Source organism: Staurois parvus, unplaced genomic scaffold, assembly GCF_062004578.1.
Source record: "Staurois parvus isolate SC_StPar_1 unplaced genomic scaffold, SC_StPar_1.0 ptg000145l, whole genome shotgun sequence".
In the NCBI taxonomy this organism is placed as follows: Eukaryota; Metazoa; Chordata; class Amphibia; order Anura; family Ranidae; genus Staurois; species Staurois parvus.
Genome location: NW_028317941.1, coordinates 16,245,083 through 16,268,219, shown reverse-complemented (window position 1 = coordinate 16,268,219; position 23,137 = coordinate 16,245,083). Strand labels below are relative to the sequence as shown.

At 40.0% G+C, this 23,137-nt stretch overlaps 1 protein-coding gene across 1 annotated transcript in view; it reads right to left on the bottom strand.

The window, feature by feature from the left end:
* Nucleotides 1–23,137, bottom strand: part of WWC3 (WWC family member 3) — a 264,566-nt gene that overhangs the window by 23,821 nt on the left and 217,608 nt on the right. The window contains exons 10-14 of the mRNA XM_089673898.1: nucleotides 17,038–17,127; nucleotides 13,388–13,953; nucleotides 8,341–8,458; nucleotides 3,668–3,742; nucleotides 712–798 (exon numbers count right to left, since the gene is read on the bottom strand). Coding sequence (XP_089530024.1) covers nucleotides 712–798; nucleotides 3,668–3,742; nucleotides 8,341–8,458; nucleotides 13,388–13,953; nucleotides 17,038–17,127 — 936 coding nt within the window. The remainder of the gene's footprint in view (nucleotides 1–711; nucleotides 799–3,667; nucleotides 3,743–8,340; nucleotides 8,459–13,387; nucleotides 13,954–17,037; nucleotides 17,128–23,137) is intronic.

Here is a 23,137-nt window from a genome sequence, read left to right as displayed (position 1 = left end):
TTCAAGTCTATGGTGCAACTCCTCAAACGCCTGGCAGGCGTTTGCGGGGTGTTTGCGGACCCTTAATACCATTTAACTTCATTATAGGCATTTGTGGTGCGGTTTTAACGCTTGGCAAACGCCTATCAAATGCCTCAAAAACACGCATAGGGAGTTTGGGGAGCATTTGAGGAGCGTTAAAAACGCTTCCCAAATGCCTGTCAAACACTATAGGGGCGTTTGGCAAGAGTTAGAAATAAGTCAAGTGTGAACGAACCCAAAGTTGCTGATATAGCTTCAGGCAGAGTTGTGGATGGTCAAAAATCAGGAAAACTCACATATCTAGCATATTTTCTAGTCTGTTGGATGTCATATATAGCCATTACCTGCTTAATATCGGCCCTATAAGGTGTTTAAAAGCCAAATTGTCTGTACTAGATGCATATTAAATATGTTTACATTAACAAGCCCAAGGAATATATAAGATCTAATTCTAAGATCCTTCTTCGTCACACCCACAAGGGCATCAAACCTATCTGCTGTCACTAGTTCTCAACCCATTGTATATTGTGAGAGAAATAGAACACCTAAGAAAGGCTAGTAAGAAGAACTCTGGAAAAAGATAAATAATGTAAGTAAGTCAACTATGGAAGCAAATTTACACCTTCATAAAATCTTGGAACCTATTTTTCTCTGTAACTGTATATTTTTTACCAATTTCTTTATACTTACATTTTGCATCCTTGCTTGAGAGTGAGGCCATTAAAATGTTTAAGTTGCAAAACATGTACAAAAAGACATTCACTTCCACAATCATACCTGTAATAAAACACATATTGTAAATAAACACCCATATACAGTATTAAAGGTAATATATTCAGACAAACAGAATTATGATGGAGCAACAGTTTGACACATACTAAATGTGCAATGTGCACAAATTTACATCACAGTGCTTAGTGTGTATTTCCACTATTACATCCAGACTGGGATAATGCCTACTTTATATTGGTTATGTGCTCCCATTCACATAGAATAACTTAAAAAAAAAAATTAAAAAAATTCTGCTTACCTTTTCACTTGCCTAATACTCCTACCTAGATTTCCTCTTTTATTTAATGTTAAAGTGATGTTAAAGTCACTGTTTTTTTCCCTAAAATAAAAAGAGATTTTTCACTCACTTGTTCTGTGCAAGAATTTTGCAGAGCAGCCCCTTACTTTCTCTTTTTTGGTCCCTCCGTCGGTACTGTGTTGGTAGATCCCATTATCAGTTGTGAACTCGATTTGAACACTGTCTAAGGCAGCAATGGGCAAACTACGGCCCGCGGGCCGTATACGGCCCGGCGGACCTTTTAATCCGGCCCGTGGAGCGTGATACTGTCAGGATGGCTGTCAGGATGTGTGTAGGCGGGGCAGCGTGACGAACGTGAGGGGAGCTAGGCTCCTCTCACAGTCCACCCTGAAGACCGGAACGGCGCGGGAACACGGCGAGAGGAACGCGCGGAGCAAAGGTAAGTGAATGAATTACTATGGGGGATGAATTACTATATGGGGGATGAATTACTATGGGGGATGAATTACTATATGGGGGATTAATTACTATGGGGGATGAATTACTATATGGGGGATTAATTACTATGGGGGATGAATTACTATGGGGGATGAATTACTATATGGGGGATTAATTACTATGGGGGATTAATTACTATGGGGGATGAATTACTATATGGGGGATTAATTACTATGGGGGATGAATTACTATGGGGAATGAAATACTATATGGGGGATTAATTACTATGGGGGATGAATTACTATGGGGGATGAATTACTATATGGGGGATTAATTACTATGCTTACTATGGGGGAATATTACTATACTTACTATGGATGACACATACACATCATTCATCTACTCTTGGTCCGGCCCCCGGGTCCAATATATGAACCCATTGCGGCCCTCAAGTCAAAACGTTTGCCCACCCCTGGTCTAAGGCTTGCAGGGCTTGGGTGGTAAAACTGGTTGTAAACCTCTGAAAAAAACAAAGCTTATCCCTCTATAGTGTGTACTTGCCTCAATCTAATGCACCTAGTTTGATTTCGGTCTGGTTTCTCTTCCCTCTGCTATCTGCATGAGTCTCTTCCTGGGGGATGGCCCTGGCTTTCCTCCAGCACACAGCAGGTGACTTACAACCGCTGCTGTGCATGCTTCCTTTTTAGACTATGTCCATTCCCTCCACTCAGGTCTCACATTACACCCAGCTTCTGCTCTATGCTGTCCAGTGAGTGATGTCAGATCTCTTGCCCACTGCCTTCTGGCATTGAAAAACAGCCTTTGATATGTGTATTTTAAAAGGCTGTAATTAATTGCACAGTCATGCAATGCTGTACCCAAACGAAATGTATGTACTTTTTCTCACACAAACAGAGCTTTCTTTTGGTGGTATTTGATCACCAGTTTTTTTTAAGTTTTGTGATAAAAATGAAAAAAAGACTGAAAAATTTGAAACACCCCCCCCCCCCAATATTTTCTACTTTTGGTTATAAAAAATATCCAGTAAAATCAATGTTCATCATAAATTTAGACCAAAATGTATTCTTCTTTGGTAAAAAAGAAATCCCAGTACGTGTATATTAATTTGTTTGTGTGAAATTTATGGCGTTTACAAACTATGGTATATATATTGGCATTTACGCAGCTTTTACTTTCTGACTGCCTATCACATTTCTTGAGGTGCTAAGATGCCTGGGCAGTACAACCCCCCCCCAAATGATCACTTTTTGAACAGTAGACACCCCAAGGAATTTGCTGAGAGGCACGTTGAGTCCATGGAAGATTTTATTTTTTGCCATAAATTTTTGGAAAATTAATTTTTTTTTGTTTTTTTTTACACAAAGCTGTCACTTAAAGTGTTACTAAACCCACAATAGTAAAATCAGTCTGTATATGCATTAAAGCAAGCTTGATATACTTACTGTGGACCCTAAGGGGTTAATCCTCTGCATTGTGTAAAAAAGCTGTTTGATCTTGACTTCTCTGATCCTCCCCTTTTTCCAGTGGTAGGTACTCTTCTCTGAGAAATCTGGAGTCTATTAGACTCTAGATCTTTCCTCTACCCCTAAAGCATCTGATCACACCAAGATCGGTGTGATCAGATGCTTTTCCCAATTTTAAAACGGTGGTTTATATCTGGCGAAACCGAAATGATGAAATGCCTGGAGCTTCTGGTCTCTTAGACCATAGAGATGATTGGAGGCATTCCAGTCTCCAATCAGCTCTATGGTCAGCCAACGGAACTGCTGGCTGGCATTCTCGGGTTCCTCGATGGGACGAAAGAGCCCAAGAAAACCATGTAAAGTGGCGTCGGTGGGGGAGGGTTGGGGTCAAAGTAAAGCCCATCTTCAGGGAAAGGAAAAATGCTCCATTGCAGTGGTGCTGCACGGCAGGGAAAATTAACCAATCACTGGAGCAAGAGGATATGCATTTGGAGAAATCACAGACAGTATATAAACTGTGAGTTATAGGTGCAGTGTTATCCTCATCTACTTTTGTTTTACGTTTGCTAGTTTGCTACACCAATACCTTAATTAAAAACAAGTCAAGAGCTACTGGGCTAGACTCTCTGTATGCATCTCAAAATGTAATTTTCAATGTTTTCTTTGGTTTACATTAACCATTCAAGTCACTTACACTACTCCAACATGAACTTGAGGTTCCTCCCTTTTTTCAGACTCTTTACAGACAGAATCTTCGACATTCTCATTCCTTTATAAGGGAAAAGAAAAAAGAGACAAGGAAGGATCATTCCATTTTGTGCTTGGAATGTTCTAATATAAAAAGTGTCCTGTTTTATGAAGATAATTTAAAGTAGACCTGAATTCAAAAAGTGAAGATTTCATAATTTTGTACAGTGCCCAGGGGTGTGGAAATTTTTTAAAAAAACTACTTGTCCAGGGACTAAATTGGGATCCCAATCTACTTGTCACTAATGGCAATCTACTTGTACTGATAAAAAAAAAAAAAAAGCAGTTTTAACCAAAACTGTTAGGAATGTCTGGGACTTTTAAAAACAAAAGGGGCTCAATGGCTGTCTCCAGCCCCACACCCAGAGACTAGCAGGGAGGGGAGAGACCTTGTAGTGTAATGAGCACCGATTGGGTGCTTGCCAGGAAAGAGAAGTGTCGGGCTTATCCTTTATCCCTTTTGCTGCTAGAGCCGTTATTGCGTTTTTTGCACACGTTTAAAAAATAATTTTAGGCTTGACGATTACACAAAACCCCCAAACATGATATATTTTCTGAAATCAGAGAGCCTAGAGAATAAAATAGTGGTAGTTGCTATTTTTTATTTCGCATGATATTACCGCAAAATTAATTTTAGGGCACAAAAAAGCAATAAATGACCCTATTTTTTTGTAAAATATGAGGTTCCACCGAGTAAATAGATGTCAAACATTAAATTTGCGTGCGCTCGTGAAATGGCGACAAACTTCAGTACCCTATATTTTTTATAGGCGACCCATTTAAAGACCCTTATAGGTCATCAGTTTAGCGTGCAGAAGAGGTCTGGTGCTAGAATTATTGCTCTTATTCTGGCGTGAGGCGATATGTAACATGTGTATTGCAATCGTTATTTTCATACGTGGGCGCCCCGGTGTGTGCTTTTACTTTTGAACGTGCGTATATGTAAGGGTGGGGTCTCAATTTTTTTTTTTCGGGGGATGTTATGTGCTTGGGTGCAACTTTGATTTTTTTACTATTAAAAATTTTTTTTTGCTACTTAACTTTTTTTTTCCTACTTAACTTTTTTTTTCATCACATAGGGGACAAAGTCCCTAGGTGACATTTTTTTGATGACAGGTTCTCTTTAATCAGACATGCATAGTCTAAAAGACCCTGCATGTCTCTCCTGTGCTCCCCTGAATGTAATGCAGTGTACATCACACTGCATTACATTCTTTCCCGGCCTCAATGGGCGGGAATCTGTGAATGGGAACCTGGAAGTAACGTCAAACGTCACTTTTGAGTTAGGACAAGAAGGGGAGGGGAGCAAACATGTTCGCTCTCCTCCCTCCCCTCTAGATGCCGGGCACATGGAGCCAGTCCCGGGCCCGCAGACGGGCAAGCGAAGCCAGGGACACTTGGTGAGCGGGGTGGAGGTTCACACGCGGGGGTGGAAGCTGGCAATGACTATAGCGTTTCATAAAAAAGCTCCCTCCTATTTTTGCCACAGCACTGTGGCCCATGAAAGGCACTGGCCTAACGTTAAGACTTCATTCACAATAGGGTGTTTCAAATGACGGGCAGAATCACCACGATTCTGTCCGCGGTCTGAAAATGTGGTGTGACAATGTGAAAACGCGCAGTAGCGTTTGGAGGTGCCATTAATTTTAATGGCACCTGAAAATTGGAGGTGTTTTTGCCACGATTGCGGTGCGTTTTTCTGCGTGACAAATGCGCCACAATCGCCCCGCAATTTTGTTTGTGTGATCACAGAGCATTTTTTTGTGCGGAAAAATGCGACGCGATCAGGGCAAACACGCCCTGCACTTTCAGGTGCCATTGAAATAAATGGCACCTCCAAATGCGATTGCATTTTCACATTGTCACACCGCGTTTCCAAATCGTGGGCAAAATCATGTGCCCTAATGTGAATGGAGCCTAAAAGCTAGAGTGCATGTCACATCAAAAACATGTTTTTCTAGTTTTGATAGAATGGGGAAAGAACTCCTGTCAGGCTTTTACTGCTATGTGGCACTCTTACAAACAACGGTTTACCAGGCAGGAAGTGTGGGAAAATCTATAACAGGGAAACAGATTTTAAAAAATCGTATGCAGAACAGAAAAGGAGGGTAATGCGCAATACAGTTAAACTAATTTTTTTTTATCTATTATTATATTCACAATTAGAAATGTGTTCTTTCAGATAAGAAATTAGCTAAATTTTCCAACATCAAATTTTCTTGGCTATTTGGTCAAAAACATAACAAGTACATTAATTATTAGAGGGATTGATCGTTCTGGAAATACTTTTTCTTTAAAATTTTCAGATTTCTGTCCATCTATGACCAGTTTAAACATCCGTACTGGAGCCCCAGATACAATAGGAAAAAGGGTCAGCCGCACACTGGAGGATAGATGAATATAGTGTGTATTTATTGATCCATAGGACACACAAAACATCAGGAGATGAATACAGGACCTGTTAACGCATTTCACACGATCTTGTGCTTAATCAAATGATTAAGACACAGCATGCAATACCAAGCTGCAGTTTCTAAAAGGAAGCAAAATACTTTCTTGTATAAAGAGGGTATAGAACTCATTTTGTCCCAGTATAAAGCATTAATGAGATCTCATCTGGAATGTTCAGTTTTGGGCACCAGTTCAGAAAAAGGATATTGGGGAAGTGGAGAAAGTACAGAAAAGGGCAACCAAACTGATAAGAGGCATGGAGGAGCTCAGCATTGAGGAAAGATTAGCTTAACTGAATTTATTCTCTCTTAAGAAGTGATTAAGGGGGGATATGATCAACATGTATAAATACAAAAGTGGTCCATATAGTAAACTTGGAATAGAGTTATTCACTGTAAAAGACAAGGGAGCACGGGAACTCTTTACGTTTGGAGGATAAGAGATTTAAATGTGGAATAAACTCCCAGGAGAACTAGTTCTGGCCAGCACAGTAAATTGTTTTAAAAAAGAACATTCCTAAATGTACAAAATATAACTGGATTATAACAATTATAGGTAATAACACCAGAGATTGTTGATCCAGGGAATACCCAATTGCCTTTTGGGGATAAGCTTTATAGATGTTTTTTTTTCCTCTATGTGTTTATTCTATTTATTTTTTTTCTATTGTTTGAAGTAGATGGACTGGTGTATTTTTTCAGCCTGACTAACTATGTAACTATACTCACCAGCCACTTTATTAGGTACACCTTGCTAGTACCGAGTTCATGGCATACATTCAACAAGTTGTTGGAAATATTCCTCAGAGATTTTGGTCCATATTGACATGATAGCATCATGCAGCTGCTGCAGATTTGTCGGCTGCACATCCATGATGCAAGTCTGCTGAGTCCAAAGGTGTTCTATTGGATTGAGATCTGGTGACTGTGGAGGCTATTGGAGTACAGTGAACTCATTGTCATGTTCAAGAAAGCAGTATGAGATGATTTGAGCTTTGTGACATGGTACATTATCCTGCTGGAAGTAGCAGTCAGAAGATGGGTACACTGTAGTCATAAAGGGATGGACATGGTCAGCAACAATACTCAGGTAGGCCATGGCATTTAAAAGATGCTCAATTGGTACTAACGGGCCAAAGGTGTGCCAAGAAAATATCCACCACACCATTACACCACTAGCCTGAACCGTTGATACAAGGAAGGAAAGGCTTTCATGCTGTTTACGCCAAACTCTGACCTTACCATCTTAATGTTGCAGCTGGAATCGAGACTCATCAGACCAGGCAACAATTATTCCAATTTTTTGTTGTCCAATTTTGGTGAGCCTGTGCGAATTGTAGCCTCTGTTTCCTGTTCTTAGCTGACAGGAGTGGCACTCGGTGTGGTCTTTTGCTGCTGTAGCCCATGTGCTTCAAGGTGCGACGTGTTGTGCGTTCAGAGATGGTATTCTGCATACCTTGGTTGTAACGACTAGTTATTTGAGTTACTGTTGCCTTTCTATCCTCACGAACCAGTCTGCCCATTCTCCTCTGACCAAGGCATTTTTGTCCACACAACTGGCACTCACTGGAAATTTTTTGGACCATTCTCTGTAAACCCTAGAGATGGTTGTGCAGGAAAATCGCAGTAGATCAGCAGTTTTTAAAGTACTCAGACCAGCCCGTCTGGCACCAACTACCATGCCATGTTCAAAGTAATTTAAATTCCCTTTCTTCCCATGCTCGGTTTAAACTTTAGCAAGTCATCTTCACCTCGTCTAGATGCCTAAATGCATTAAATTGCTGCCATGTGATTGGCTGCTTAGCAAGTTCTGTTACCAAGCAATTGAACAGGTGCACTTAATAAAGAGGCCAGTGAGTGTATATAGCAGTGATTAAGTAATTGATAAAAAAAATCCATGATTAATGGAGCATTGTACAAACAATATATAATTACATGCAATGCAAGTGATTTGTTTCTACTAATCTCAAATTTACAAATTTTGCTCCAGTTCCATTTAAAGCATTAAAAAAATTCAGAAGTTCAGCACCGAACAAAATTCATCAGACTTTGGTTTTATAAACACTTTAGAAAATAGTTTGGCAAATTCAGAAAATACAGTTGTCAGCTTTATAAATAGGACTTCAATGTCTTCACAGTTTAAGTTTGGACTCATGAACATGTATAGTACCTTTTACTTAAGGCTTCAAAAACGCCACTGTCACTTGCAAGAGAGTCATCTGATAAACCAGCAGAGACTCCTTTGGTTCTCTCTAGTTTTATTGCACAGTCTTCATGGATTGTAATGCCTGTAATAAAAAAAAGTGACAGTGAAATTGTTTTGTTTTACATCAATGGTAGGAAATGACTTGCGTAATGTTCCTCTATTGTTCATAAAAATATACGCCATGCTGCTTGCAGTATACCTTGACAAGATCAGTCTTTGGAACAGATTTGGAACAGGTTTGGAACCTGATGTAGGAGAGATGAATACACAAAAAGTCGGTTAAAGTGCATTTTATGTATGTATTGTCATGTATTTATATCTGCTGTGTCCCCACTAGGGCGATACACTCTCTCTGTTTATCTTGGTGACCATTGTAATTGTAACTGCAGTGTAGGAAAATCTCAAATTCTGAGTTGTCACTAGAACGGCAATAAAGGGGACATTCTCCAATGGGGATAAGAGGCGATTTACCTTTCTTTGGAAAGGTTTTCTCTCTCATGTGTCTCCAGGACAGGAAGTAATAAAAAATCTTCTGAATGGAACACAGATGGCAACACTAATAAGGGTTTAAACCATTCCCTACGTCCATTCACATCTACTTGACTGGAGTAGAATTTATTTCACCCCACTGTTCATCTTCTTCTCCAGCCATTTTTCAAATCATAAAACAAACACTACGGGATGCAACCCCCTTCTTTCTCTTTTCCACACAACTAAGGGGTTTCTACTACTTACTGCCATATAACAAAAATATCAAAAGCATATAAGCTAACACATGGTATGCAATGACACTATACAGTATGGCTCACTGAACAAATACAAATTTCTGTTGACCAATATACTATTTTCTACTATCAAGCACTAGGTGGCAGCATACTACCTTCAAATCATATTATCTCCCTAAATAAATGTGGACTCCAATTCTGCTTGTAATATAAAAAGATGATAAAATATTGTGATGTTTAACTAACTGATAAGGCGTATATACATAGAAAAGAAAACAGGTGCATAAACACAGGATTTGACTGTATTAACAAAGGAGCACTGATGGAATGCAGCACTGCTGCACTCTCCACACTAAACTTACATAACAGGAATAGGCTGTGCAGATAAAATAACAATAGCACTACTGTCACATACCACTGTAAATAGCACTGTATCCAATACAAGAATGAATTGTCTTTCTAGTTTCACTGGTGTTCCTTGGTATCCAGATCTTTTAGCTGCATTGTCCTATTTTTCCCACTTAAGATATTTAAAGGATAATACTCTAGTCTAGGGAGTTAAAAGTCAACACAATGTTTTATTTACCTAGGTTTTGGCAAAAATAGTTCCCAGTGGACTTAATTGATACAAGGACAACATCCCTCATCTCGCTAAATGAGTATTTAATATTGCACCAATAATTTCTTTTTGTGTTTCCTCTCCAAAGGAAATATGCACTGTATGTTATATTGTATTACTGTATATGATATAGGACCAGGGGCGGACTGACCATTTAAAAATTCGGGCACTGCCCGAGGGTCTGGGGTCAGTAGGGGGCCCCATGTGATGCCCCTGGTACCTTTTTCATAGGCTTTTTTGAGTTTGGGTAAGGACACAGGTGCCCCATGATCCCCTATTGCCCAGGGGCCCCATGAGTTGTCAGTCTGCCCCTGTATAGGATGCATTGATAAAGCAGAACTAGAGAGTGACTTGTGGTTAGGATACCTTTGTAGGAGTGCCAGCGGACGTTCCCCCTCCCCCTTTTGGCCTAAAGACTTCTGGGACACGTCACAGGACCATTCACAAAGTGCAGTTCAGCTTGTGCATGTGCAGTGGAATGAAGGCTGTGAAGCCGCAAGGTGATGCAGCCGGCCTCCCAAAATAAACATGCTGCCGCCAGGCACCCGAAGACTGACAAAGAACCAATGAGCGTGAGGATAGTACTGGATCCCTGGGCAGGGAAGTGTCCTTTAAAGTGTTACTAAAACCAGGACCCTGCATTCACCATGGAAATTAAATTATTTTACTAAATATAAAATGCTAATTATCTTTTCTCATCAGCAGTTAGAGCAGTCTTGTGACTTCTAACAATGTCCAGCAGAGCACATGTTAAAGCTTGTAGGAGGAGTTTTCTTTCTGCTCTGGGAGGATGAAGAATCTCTGACCTCTGTCTGGACAGTGCTGATTGGTTCTATGCTGATCACATGCACTCTCCCAAGAAAAAAAAAACTCTCTAGCAATACACACCAAACTGAGCATGTGCAGAGTGAAACTGCACGATATGTCTTATCAGAAGATGAGAGGGGGACACTGGAAGAAGGGGAGGACCAGAGAAGTCAGCCTTTTTACACAATGCAGAGGATTAACCCCTTAGGTTCCACAATGAGTATATCAAGCATATTTTACTGCATATATACACTGATTTTACTGTTGTGCGTTTAGTAACACTTTAACAGTCAGCAGCTATGGTATCTGCAGTTGCTAAGTTGATTTTTTTTAAACCTGGCTGAACAACCGATTTATGTAAAAACATTTGATCATTGATACACATACAGTATGCTCTATGATGCACTCATATTTGATGAATGATTGGAAATACCCTAAAGTGGCTATCTTAATTGGGGTTACAAAAAATAAGTATAACATACTGTGGATATGCATAGAAAAAAGTCACAAATGCATTGGCCCCCACACCCCCTAGCATTTAGTGGGGGATCTTCTGTCCGCTCGGCAGCGTCATTAACTCACAGTGTTCTGTGAATGGTAAGCCTATAGCTGTTGGCTTGTAGTTCTCAATGAACTTCCAGGGCATTGTTGATTGCTCTAAGTAGTTCATTGAGCTTCTTGTCAGAGTGTAACTGACAGCCCCGTATTGGAGGTACAGGCAGACAAATATACAGTCTGCAAGACCGTGGCATTACACTCACAATCTGCTTATCGTGGGTGCAATGCTTTACAGGTTCCTAACAACAATAAATAAATGAATACGTAAATGCTTATTTTTTTACCTAAAATAAATGTGCATTTATAATTTTTTGGGGAAAAGTGAACCTATCCTTTAATCATGGAGGTCCATGATTGGATGAAGCTGGCTGAGGCTGCTTTCACCTGCTTACTAATGGCTTTGCTACATGTGCAGTGTTTGGGACACTATGCATATCCACAGAATGGGAGGGGTATAGATGGGGCGCCTGCCCAGAGAGTACTCATTTTATTGCAGGAATCACAAGATGAACTTACAGAATATTGAGCGGAGACCCTAAGTTTTATGAGGTTGTAATATATGTATCTTCAGATAACCTGGCTCACTAGTACCAACAATCTGCATGGAGTTTGCATGTTCTGCCTGTGCTTGCTTGGGTTTCCTCTCCAAAGACATGCTGGTAGGTTAATTGGTTCCTGTCTAAATTGACCCTAGTATATGTATGTATGTGTATGTATGCAAGAAAGGGACCTTAGATTGTAAACTCCTGCAAGGCAGAGACTGATTTCTATGTACAGTATGTAAAGCAATGCATACATTTTTGTGCAATATAAATACATTTAATAACTAAATAATAACTATCCTAAATGCAATCTAGGACAAAAAGAATTTTAAAGCTTTAATGTGATCCCTAGAAAACGTACTATTATTAAAGTAGTAAAAGCCATTTCAATTGGATAGAGTAAGGTTTACATTGCTCCCTGTGTGCCTGTTGGGGGGGGTCCACCATCTTTCTTTATACTGTTAACCAATGTTATTGATAATGAAAGTATGATAGTGATGGGAAAATCCAACATTTTGAGTTGTCAACAGAACAGGGGATGCTTGGAAATCCTTTTTTGGCATTAGATATACTTCAAACTGCTACTTAAATGTTGGGTGAATGGTCACTTGTTGGCTGGAGGATCATTTTTTTTTTGTTTCCAGGATGGATGATCACTTGTTGACTTCTTTTATCCCTATAGAAGAATAGCGGAAATCCCCGATACAAGTTCTCTAGCCCACAACTTCCTGTTGCCACTTCCTGTTGTAGTCAGCTGTAGACCAAGCAAGGTCATCACTTTTTCCTGCTGCATTCTTCAAGAACAAACAAGTATAATATCTATTTGCCGACCACCTCATTTATATATACTGCAGCTCTTTTGTACCGGATCACATACATGTATCACGTGGTACATGTATCACATACGTGCTTTCCAAGTAGGGAACGCGCGTGCCCACCCCCCCCCCCCCCCGCTTATGGCTGGGATCCGCTGATCAGCCAAGCAAATGAGAGAAAAGAGCTCTGTGCTGGTAAACAAGAGTAGCAATGTGGCTGTTTTTTTCTCTCCCTGAAAAGCACGGAATAAAAACAGTCACTTTACTTAGTAAAAGCAGCACACTTGACACATTGATAGTCACACAGTTAACCCTTTGATAGCCCCTAGATGTTAACCTCTTCCTAGCCAGTCTCATTAGTACAGTAACAGTGTATATTATTAGCACTGATCACTGTATTAGTGTCACTGGTGATGTCAGTGTCAGTTATCCAGTTCCCACAAAGTGTTAGTATCAGATTGCCCGCTGTACTATCACAGTCCCACTATAAGTCGATCACCGCCATCACTAGTATAAAAATAAATAAATAAAAATTCCAATATATATACCATCGTTTGTAGACGCTATAACTTTCATGGAAACAAATCAAAATATGCTTATTGGGAATTTTTACATGTATCAGAATACATGAAAGCCTAAATTTATGAAGAAATTTTGTTTTTTTTATTGGATATGTTTTATACCAGAAAAGTAAACAATATTGTATTTTTTCAAAATGTTTGTTTTTTTTTGTTTATGTAATAAAAAAACTCAGTGGTCATCAAATACCGCCAAAAGAAAGCTCTATTTGTGAAAAAAAAAGATATAAATTTCATTAGGGTAAAGCGTTGCGCAATTGCCAGCTAGAGTAGCACAGTGCCAAATAGCAAAAAATGGCCTGGTCATGAAGCGGGTAAAGCTTTCCAGAGCTTAAGTGGACATTTGTGACACTAACTAAAAACATACCTGCACTCATCTGAAGACTTGGAATCGAAGCTTCACTTTCTCTGAGACTTTTACTTTCTGAGTGATAGCCTTGCATGTGAGAAGATTGTCCCTGGGTCTCTTCATCAACCAAACTGGAACTATGTCCTCTTAGGATTTCCAAAGCCCCTATAATTTCCTCCAGACCTTCTGACATTTGGGCTAATGGAGAATCACGAGATGCGGATAGGAAAGGAGTGTCCAGTGGGGAACTTGGGGGAGACAGTGAGGACAATGAAGATCGTGATGACAGAGAGGCTAATGACTGTGGGGTATCCAATGACATTTTCTGTTTACTGAGGTTGACAAGCCCAGATGTTTCAGAATACTGACCATCTCTGCAAAGAGTATCTAATGGAATTACATCAAAGCGCATATGCTGAGAAAATTCAGAGAGTGGTTCAGGCTTCTCATAATGTGGAAGGCCGTAAATGTCTGTAAAGCTTATGGAGCTAAGAGACCCTCGACTTGATGCCAAAGATCCCCGACTTGATGCCAATGAGCCACGACTGCTACCAGATGACATGGTAAGGGTACTAGCAGATAAGCTAAAACAAAAATAGAAACAAAAACTTGTTAAAATAATTCTGCAAAAACCTATGAAATAGTTCAATCGAGCTTAGAAAAAAATGAAGGAATATTTTTTTTTATTTCAGTGTAATCATTTTCGCAAAGGAAGTTCTTCATAGGAACTAATTTCATTATGTGTCATTATTAGGTGTGTAATAGAGGTATCCCCACCCTGATCCTGCCTTCGTCTTGTGGACAACTTGATAGGAAAACGGAGAAAGCCATAAAAAATAGCTTTGTAGGTATGTATGTGTGCACTCTGTTTAACTTGCAATTTCAGAGTTTGTATGAAAATAATACATTTTAGTTCTGATTTAATGTATCAACACCTAAAACAAGTGAAAAGCATAGTCCACTTAAAGCGACATTAAAGGCAATTAAAAAAAGCCTTTACAACCACTTTAATATATTAGGACAGTGTTTCTCAGCCTTTTTTTCAGTCAAGGCACCCTTTCAAATTATGGACAGTCCCGAGGCACCCTTTCAAATTATGGACAGTCCCGAGGCACCCTTTTAAATTATGGACAGTCTTGAGGCTCCCCATTCTAAAATGGGGTGCTTCTCGACCAGCAATGGGCAAACTACGGCCCGCGGGCCGTATACGGCCCAGCAGACCTTTTAATCAGGCCCGTGGAGCGTGATACTGTCAGGATGGCTGTCAGGATGTGTGTAGGCAGGGCAGCGTGACGAACGTGAGGGGAGCTAGGCTATGGGGGATGAATTACTATGGGGGATGAATTACTATAGGGGGGATGAATTACTATATGGGGGATGAATTACTATGGGGGATGAATTACTATATGGGGGATTAATTACTATGGGGGATGAATTACTATATGGGGGATGAATTACTATGGGGAATGAATTACTATATGGGGGATTAATTACTATGCTTACTATGGGGGAATATTACTATACTTACTATGGATGACACATACACATCATTCATCTACTCTTGGTCCGGCCCCCGGGTCCAATATATGAACCTATTGCGGCCCTCAAGTCAAAAAGTTTGCCCACCCCTGTTCTAGACTGTCCATAATTTTAAAAGGGCACCCCGTTCTAAAATGGGAAAAACTATTCTAATAGTTTTATATAACGCAACAACATCCACACATATAGGACACCCAACATTAGAGGTGATTTATTCTTCTAAAGCAAATACACTTTCACTAACTGGTACTGACTAGTATTCCTATGTTTCTCTTCTTCCTCACTCAGCTAATGTGACCCCAGCACTGATGGAAAGGGGGCAGGGGAGGGTCAAACTGCTGTGCAGGCAGCTGACATCCTCATCAACTAATGATGTAATTGGTTGTCATTGGTTGGCTAGAAGGTCGTAATGGTGCACAATGAAAACCTGTGACTTTGTGTAACTAAAAGGCAGGCTTGTTCCACAGCTGACTTGTATACAAAGTTTGGGCAATTTTTAAATATTTTGCCAAGGCATCCCTACACAAACCTCAAGGCACCCTGGTTGAGAAAGGCTGTATTAGGGCATGCCTTGTGCTACTTCTTGCTCTCCTGGGTTGAGCACAGATGTAGAGTGGATTTCAAAAGGCTCATTCCAAGTCAAATTCAGGTACATACACTGCATAAACAAAATACCTCTAAAGAATACGGAGCTGCATTATTTACTGAAGTTCAGCTTTAATAGTAAAACTTAAGAAATGAACTTACTTGTAATGAAATTAAATATATGTTGATCCTCTGTTCCTTTAGTTCTATATTTTGACTCTTAGTTTAAGAAGAATTCCAGGTATGGAAGGTATGGAATTCTTCCCATAGTTACACTGCTCCAGCTTGGACCAAAGTAACTATGTATTTACCATACCTGTGGGATCCCTATAAACTGAAAATCACAGTAGTGGACACTACTACTCCAGTGATCTCTACTAGCTGCCATGTTGGTTTCTGGGGTTGGCTGCCCGGCAATGGCACCATTCAAAGAATGCTTTTCATTTTCTCAATGAATGCAATGCATTCTCTAATTAGACAAGAGTATGACATCACCACCCCCACCTTGTCCAGAGAATGCTTTGTAATCACTGAGAAAATGCACAGTTTGCAATGCAGCCACTCGGCACAGGACCAAGAAGCTAGTGGAGATCACTGGTCCAAGTTAAACCAATGTCACTATGTAAGGATGCCATACCTGGAATTCGTCTTTAAAGCATAGCTAAACCCAAAATCCAGGCCTTAGGCTCCATTCACATTTGGGCATTTTTTATCGAGGGCAAAATAACCGTGATTCTGCCCGTGATCCCAAAACACTGTGCAATACTGACATGCACCACGCGTGTTCAGGTGCCATTCATTTTAATGGCACCTAAATCACTATGCGGTTCTGCCCCGATTGTTGCATGTTAAATTGCGCTGCAATCACCGCAAACCACATCATGTGAAGCTTGTCACCCAAAAAGGAGCAGGATGCGGTTTGCACAATTGCAGCACGATTTATCAAGCAACAATTGCGGCAGAATCGCACCTGAATGCGTGTGGTGCAATTTGTAATTTTTGCACAGTGATTTGTTCTGCCTTAGACAGGGCATTTGCATTCTTTTTTTTTCAGGCTTCTTTCCCTTTATTTTCACTTGGTAATCCTGTGAATAACACAGTTTTTGTCCTAGGTCATTTACACTTTCTCTTCCAGCAATGTCTATAGAGGGAGCCATTGTTGTCAAATAAGAGAGATTACAAATATGGCTTCCTCTCTTTATCTTCATTACATACAGCTAAGGGGTAAGGGAATTCGTTGTTTACAAAGGAAGGTAATATTATTTGCATTCTCAGTGACAATGCATTTCTAGCTAGATCAACAGCTGTTTCCTGGACTTTGCTGAAAATGTACTTAGTCTGAAAAATAAAAACTAATACAGCCACAACACTTGAGAACTAGTAAGCTGCAATATATTACATTTTTGTTTTTGAGTTTAGAAATTCTTTAACAACAATTTCACTTTTATAAACTTTTTTTTTTAACTCTTTCTTCTGCTATATAAAGTTGCATGGGCAAGGTAATTTGATTTGGGAACAAATATACAGTAATTGTAAATACAAACCTTTTTATTTGAGTGTGGAGGTAAGAAGTCAATCGAGTAGCTTCCTCCAGATGCTTTAAAAGGCAGTTTCTTTTCTCTTGTAGAAGTAACCTTCAAATAAAAAAGTATAGTAATGAAGTTCCAGTGCTATATTCAGTTTACTGACTGCTAACTGTAAGCATGACTCTTTCGTACATTGCATTTTCACCACAAGATCCAATAGGAATTCAGTACAAATTTACACATCACAACGGCTTACCTTGAGACGTTTTGACAAATTTACATATCAGTAATAATCTATAAGAGTCTACAGTTTAAATTCTGAATTCAGAAATTCCCAGTGGAAGATTAAGCAAGTATTAGAAGAGCAAGCTGAAATAATCAGAACAGGTATTGAAGAATTCTTTTTCATAAGCCAGGCAAAAGCAAAAGTGCCCTGAGTTACTGAGTATCACAGGACATTAGCATCTACTAAAGCAGGGGTAGGCAAACTTTGAGAGGTGGAGATCTACCTTAACAACATGAATGAAATCAAAGATCAACGGAGTCTGATGCCTTTTTTTCTAAAGGAATTAAATAGCGAGGCCTTAATAAATAGTGAGAACTTAAAAAAAAATATTAAAACAAACATCACTATAAAAACATAAATTTAGCCTACCTTAGCAGTGGACAGTGTCAGTAGGGCAGTGGACGGTGTCAGTATTCACTGTCAGTGGGGCAAAGGACAGTATGTGGATGGTGTCAGGCAGATAGTGTCAATCGATCAGTGGATGGTTTGTGGACAGTGTCAGTAGGGCAGTGGATAATGTGTGCACAGTGACAGTATGGCAGTGGATGATGTGTGAGCCATGCCAATAGGGCAGAGGCCAGTCTGTGGACAATGTCAGTAGGGCAGAGGACGGTGTCAGTAGGGCAGTGGATGGTTAGTAAATGGTGTCAGTAGGGCAGTGTGGACATTGTCAGTAGGACAGAGGCTGGTGTCAGTAGTTTTTTATTTGTATTGTTTTACTTTATTATTATTTTTTTTAAATGTTTAAATTATTTTTTACAATATTATTTTTTATGATTTTTTTTAGGAGCCCTCTTGGAGGGCTTTGATAAAATATCAGACTGAGAAAGGAATTGAGGACAGAGATTCCCCAGTCCCTTTCTCTGCAGCCTCACCTGCACTGGACAGTGAATGGATGAGAAGTGCTCTGTGCTGAGTGGCTTCCAGTTCATTCACAAACTGAAGCATAGTAAACACAGTTTACTATACTTCAGTTATGAATGGACACATTCAGTGATCGGTATTCAATCAGAAAAGGAAAGGGCCGGTAAATTACATATTTACCACTCCCTTCCCCACTCTCCATCCTGACATATACTCTGCAGCAGCCGGTGGGAGAGGTGAGGAGGGGAACCTGGCAGCGCTGCAGTAGGTTCAATGGAGCACATGGGGGACAGGCAGCACAAAGATTAGGAACCTGGAGAGAAGGGGCGTTGGAGGCAGCATTCAGTGGAACTGTTGGCTGTATTTTCCTCCCTGCAGTAGCTGAATGCCGGAGAGAGGGTGAGGAGGAAAATACAGCCATCAGTTCCACTAAATGTTGCCCCCCAAACAGTACTCAGAGTACACCCCAACAGATTTGACAGAAAACCTTTCCTTTCAGAATCCACATTTTCTATGGGACATTATTCTACAAAATACTCCCACAAATGCGAGCTATTGATTGCAAACAAGATTTGTTAATTTGCACACGCAAAAAAGTATTTTTCCTAATAAATGAATTCAAGACCATGTTGCAAAAATGAATACACCCCAATAAAAGTCTTAGGAGCAAAGCTAAATTTAGACAACAAAATCCTAATTAACAAGAACTCAACTACAGGTGAGTCTAATTATTCATTCACAAGGCCTGAGAAAGAAGGCTACAAGAAAATCAGCAAAGCTTTACTTATCAGTTAGAATACTGTAGCAAAAGTGATAATAAAATTTAACAAAGATGGAACTGCAACCATCTCACAGAGACGTTCAGGCCGTCCACGGAAGTTTGCACCTCAACAGGAGCTTCTTTTGATGAGAAGGGTTGAAGAAAATGGCCATGCAAGTTCACTGCAGTTAGCTAAAGGAGTAGAAAACCTAACTGGGGTGATTGTTTCCCGTGACACAATACAGCATACACTGCAGAGGAATGGCATGCATGGGTGTCATCCACGAAGGAATCCTCTCCTAAAGCCCATGCACAAAAAAGCCCTTCTAGAATTTGCCAGGGCCCATGCTGAAAAAGAAAAAGACTACTGGGACTCTGTACTCTGGAGTGATGAGACCAAGATAAATGGTTTTGGAACTGATGGCTTCAAAACTGTATGGCATTGCAAAGGCGAGGAGTACAAAGGAAAATGCATGGTGCCTACAGTGAAACATGGCGTTGGCAGTGTCCTTCTGTGGGACTGCATGAGTGCTAATCTGTAACCTACCAATAATTTTTTCGCAATCAGTTGCTGTCATAGTGACATGTTCTTAAAGTGGTGGTAATAAGAACTACCTGAATATGACCCACGTGTCGGTACTGATGCCGAAACTGTCACAAATACTTGCCTGATTTAAGTGCAGGTAGCTTTAAAAGGACCTGCCACCAGAACATAGTCATAAATGCTTTACTGAATTCTCCATATAATGTGGAACAGGGCATGGTATGTCAGTAATGGGGAAATGGTAAGCTACATGCAGTTCTTTGTTGCGCTAAAATGTAAAGTGGGTGACTGAGCCCATTAAAAGTAAATGTTTCCCCCACCTGCCCAGGCAGCCCAGGTGCTGCGTACAGCATTCGATAGACACGAATGGCTGTGTGTAGTTGTACTGCGGGTATATGGCAGAACTCATATAAACACGAGTACAGCATATGGGCATATGTAAAAAATAGAAAATGTTCTATATTTTGCATATGCGCATACAATATATTTGTGTTTATCAGAGCACTGATCAGCAGTTCAGTCAAACACAGTCCTTTGTGTTTCTAAGAGGCTGTAAGCAGCACCTGGGCTTTCCATGCTGGAAGGGGAGGGGAGGCATTGGAATTTACGATGAATGGGCTCAGGTGCTGAAATAATCACACATAGCCTATGTAGTTTTACATAACAATACTGTCAAAGTCACTGAAGTAGAAGATAATGTAGCAAAATTAACTTAGTAAAAAAAAAAAAAAAAGTTTCGTTTTGAAGAAAGAGAGCCCTGACAAAAAGCAATGGCAAGGAACTTTTTTGCTTTTTTTTTTTTTTTTTTTTTTTAGAAATGTGGAATGTTAATCTCTGTACAAATGACTTGTACAAACAGTATAACGTGCTACAGAAAATATTTATCTTCCTGAAATACCAGTATCATATTTGGTGATGATAAATAGTGAAAGAAGAATGCCTCACATTTCTATTTTAATTTATTTTAAAGTAAAAAATCTGCTGTCTTAGGCTGCTTTCACACTGATTCGTTTTTCTTCCGCTTTTGCTTTAAAAAAAGCGGAAGAAAAATGTGTGACCATGTAATCCTACGGAACTCTTCACACTGATTTTTTGTGGGTCTGCTGTGTTTAGTAAAACCCTGCTTTTGCATTTTTGGTGCATATTTGGTGTGGTAAAAAAAAATACACCAAAATTGCACCTTGACATTTAAGTGCATAGAAAACACAGCAAAATCAGATAAAAAATGTAAACGTGGTAGCATTTTTGAAGTGTTATTTTTTTAAAGTCACATGTTCTGTGAAAAATGCACAAGTGTAGTAAAAACACGGTAAAACAAGGCCAAAATGCGTATACATTTTTCCTACGTTATTGCTATGGATCATTGTGAAAGTTGCCTTAGGGCTTGTTCACACTTGACTTATTTCTAACTCTTGCCAAACGCCCCTATAGCGTTAGACAGACGTTTGGGAAGCGTTTTCAGTGCTCCTCGAACGCCCTATACACGTTTTTGAGGTGTTTGCCAAGCATTAAACCCGCACCACAAACGCCTATAATGAAGTTAAATGGTATTAACACTCCGCAAACGCCTCACAAATGCCTGCCAGGCATTTGAGGAGCGTCACCATAAACCTGAATGGGAGGCTTCAACTCCTCCTGACTCAACATGAGGCGTCAGTTTTGCCGCGACACAATGCTAAAACTTCAGTGTGAACAGCACTGCGTGCTGCCATGTGCAGAATTTTCATATGCGTTTCAAACCCCTGTCTGACGCCTGCTGACAAAGCTAGTGTGAACGTAGACTTATAGGGAACAGCTAGAAATGTTAATTGTGCCTAAGCAGTACCCTGTAAAGGTAACTTTGGCTTTGATTTCCTCCTGAAACATACTGCAGAAGTTTACTTTCTGTGTTCAGGTGCTCCTGTACGTTGAGGGTAATGGCTGTATGTCCGCTGTATGAACGCAACTAATGTCTTTGAGTGTTAAGCTGGGTACACCTGGTTAGTTTTCCTTTCGTTTAGCCAGCAGGCTCATTAAAAATAAATATATGACCAATTTGTGCATTCACACAAGGGTTGTGGACAGAAGCCAATCTAACAACTGAATTCTGTCTAACAGGGAGGGCTGCCCACAGACAGAAATTAAGCCAGCCCCTGCTAAACTGGCTGAATTTGGGTCCATGTGTACTCAGCTTCAGTCTCATGATCATATCACAGGGGTGCAACGTTTGAGGGCTGTGTTGGACCCCTCATCATGCCTGACATGTATCATCAGATGCCTGACGAAAGGGTATTGCGCGGCCCCGAAACGCTGCACCTCTGATCTGTGATGTGATCACGTTTGAACAAAATCTTTGGGTACTATTTGAAGATCCATGGTATGCAAGCAAATATGTACTTTGAAAGCTTTACACAAGGAACACACCAAAAAGCAGATAAAGTCCTTCAGCTGTTGTTTTTTCCAGCACCATGTTTTTAACTAGCCTCATACACACCATAAAGAAAAACAGCAATAGTAAGCAAGCAAGGAAGAAAGAAACAAACACAGAGTCTACACAGCTGTCAAAAAAATAGAGTTGGAGCCCATAAGCATTATAGTGCTCAGCATAAATGAGTACACCCCAACAAATTTGTCAGAAAACCTTTCCTTTCATTTCAAAAACAACAGTGGTTAATTTGCACATGCAAAAAAGTATTTTTCCTAACAAATTTACTCAAGACCATGTTGCAAAAATGAATACACCGAAAGTCTTAGGAGCAAAGCTAAATTTTAGACTATATCCTAATCAACAAGAATTCAACTACAGGTGAGTACAATTATTCATTAAACAGGTGTTTAGCAGACAGTTGATTATAAAAGGGCTTACTTAACAAAGAAACCCTTCCCATTTCATTGTGTCAGCAATGGCACCACATGGAAGAGAAATGTCACAAGGCCTGAGAAAGAAAATAATTTCTTTACATAAGAAAGATGAAGGTTACAAAAAGATCAGCAAAGCTTTACTTATCAGTCAGAATACTGTAGCAAAAGTGATAAAACATTTAAAAAAGATGGAACTGCAACCATCTCACAGAGATGTCCAGGCCGTCCACAGAAGTTGACACCTCGACAGGAGCGTCTTCTGATGAGAAGAGCTGAAGAAAATCGCCATGTAAGTTCACTGCAGTTAGCTATAGAAGTAGAAAGCCTAACTGGGGTGATTGTTTCCCGTGACACAATATGACGTACACTGCAGAGGAATGGCATACATGGGTGTCGTTCACGAAGGAAGCCTCTCCTAAAGCCCATGCACAAAAAAGCCCACCTAGAATTTGCCAGAGCTCATGTTGAAAAAGAAGAAGACTACTGGGACTCTGTACACTAAAGTGATGAGACCAAGATAAATGTTTTTGGAACTGCTGGCTTCAAAACTGTATGGAGTTGCAAAGGTGAAGAGTAAAAATAAAAATGCATGAATAATACAGTGAAACATGGTGGTGGCAGTGTCCTTCTGTGGGGCTGCACAAGAGCTGAAGGTGCTGCTGGTGTCTGGGAGCTGCATTTTATTGATGGTATAATGAATTCACAGATGCACTGCTTTATATTGAAAGATAAGATGCCACCATCACTCTGTACCCTTGGTCTTCGTGCAGTTTTCCAACATGACAATGATCCAAAGCACACATCTAAGGCCACTGTTGCAATT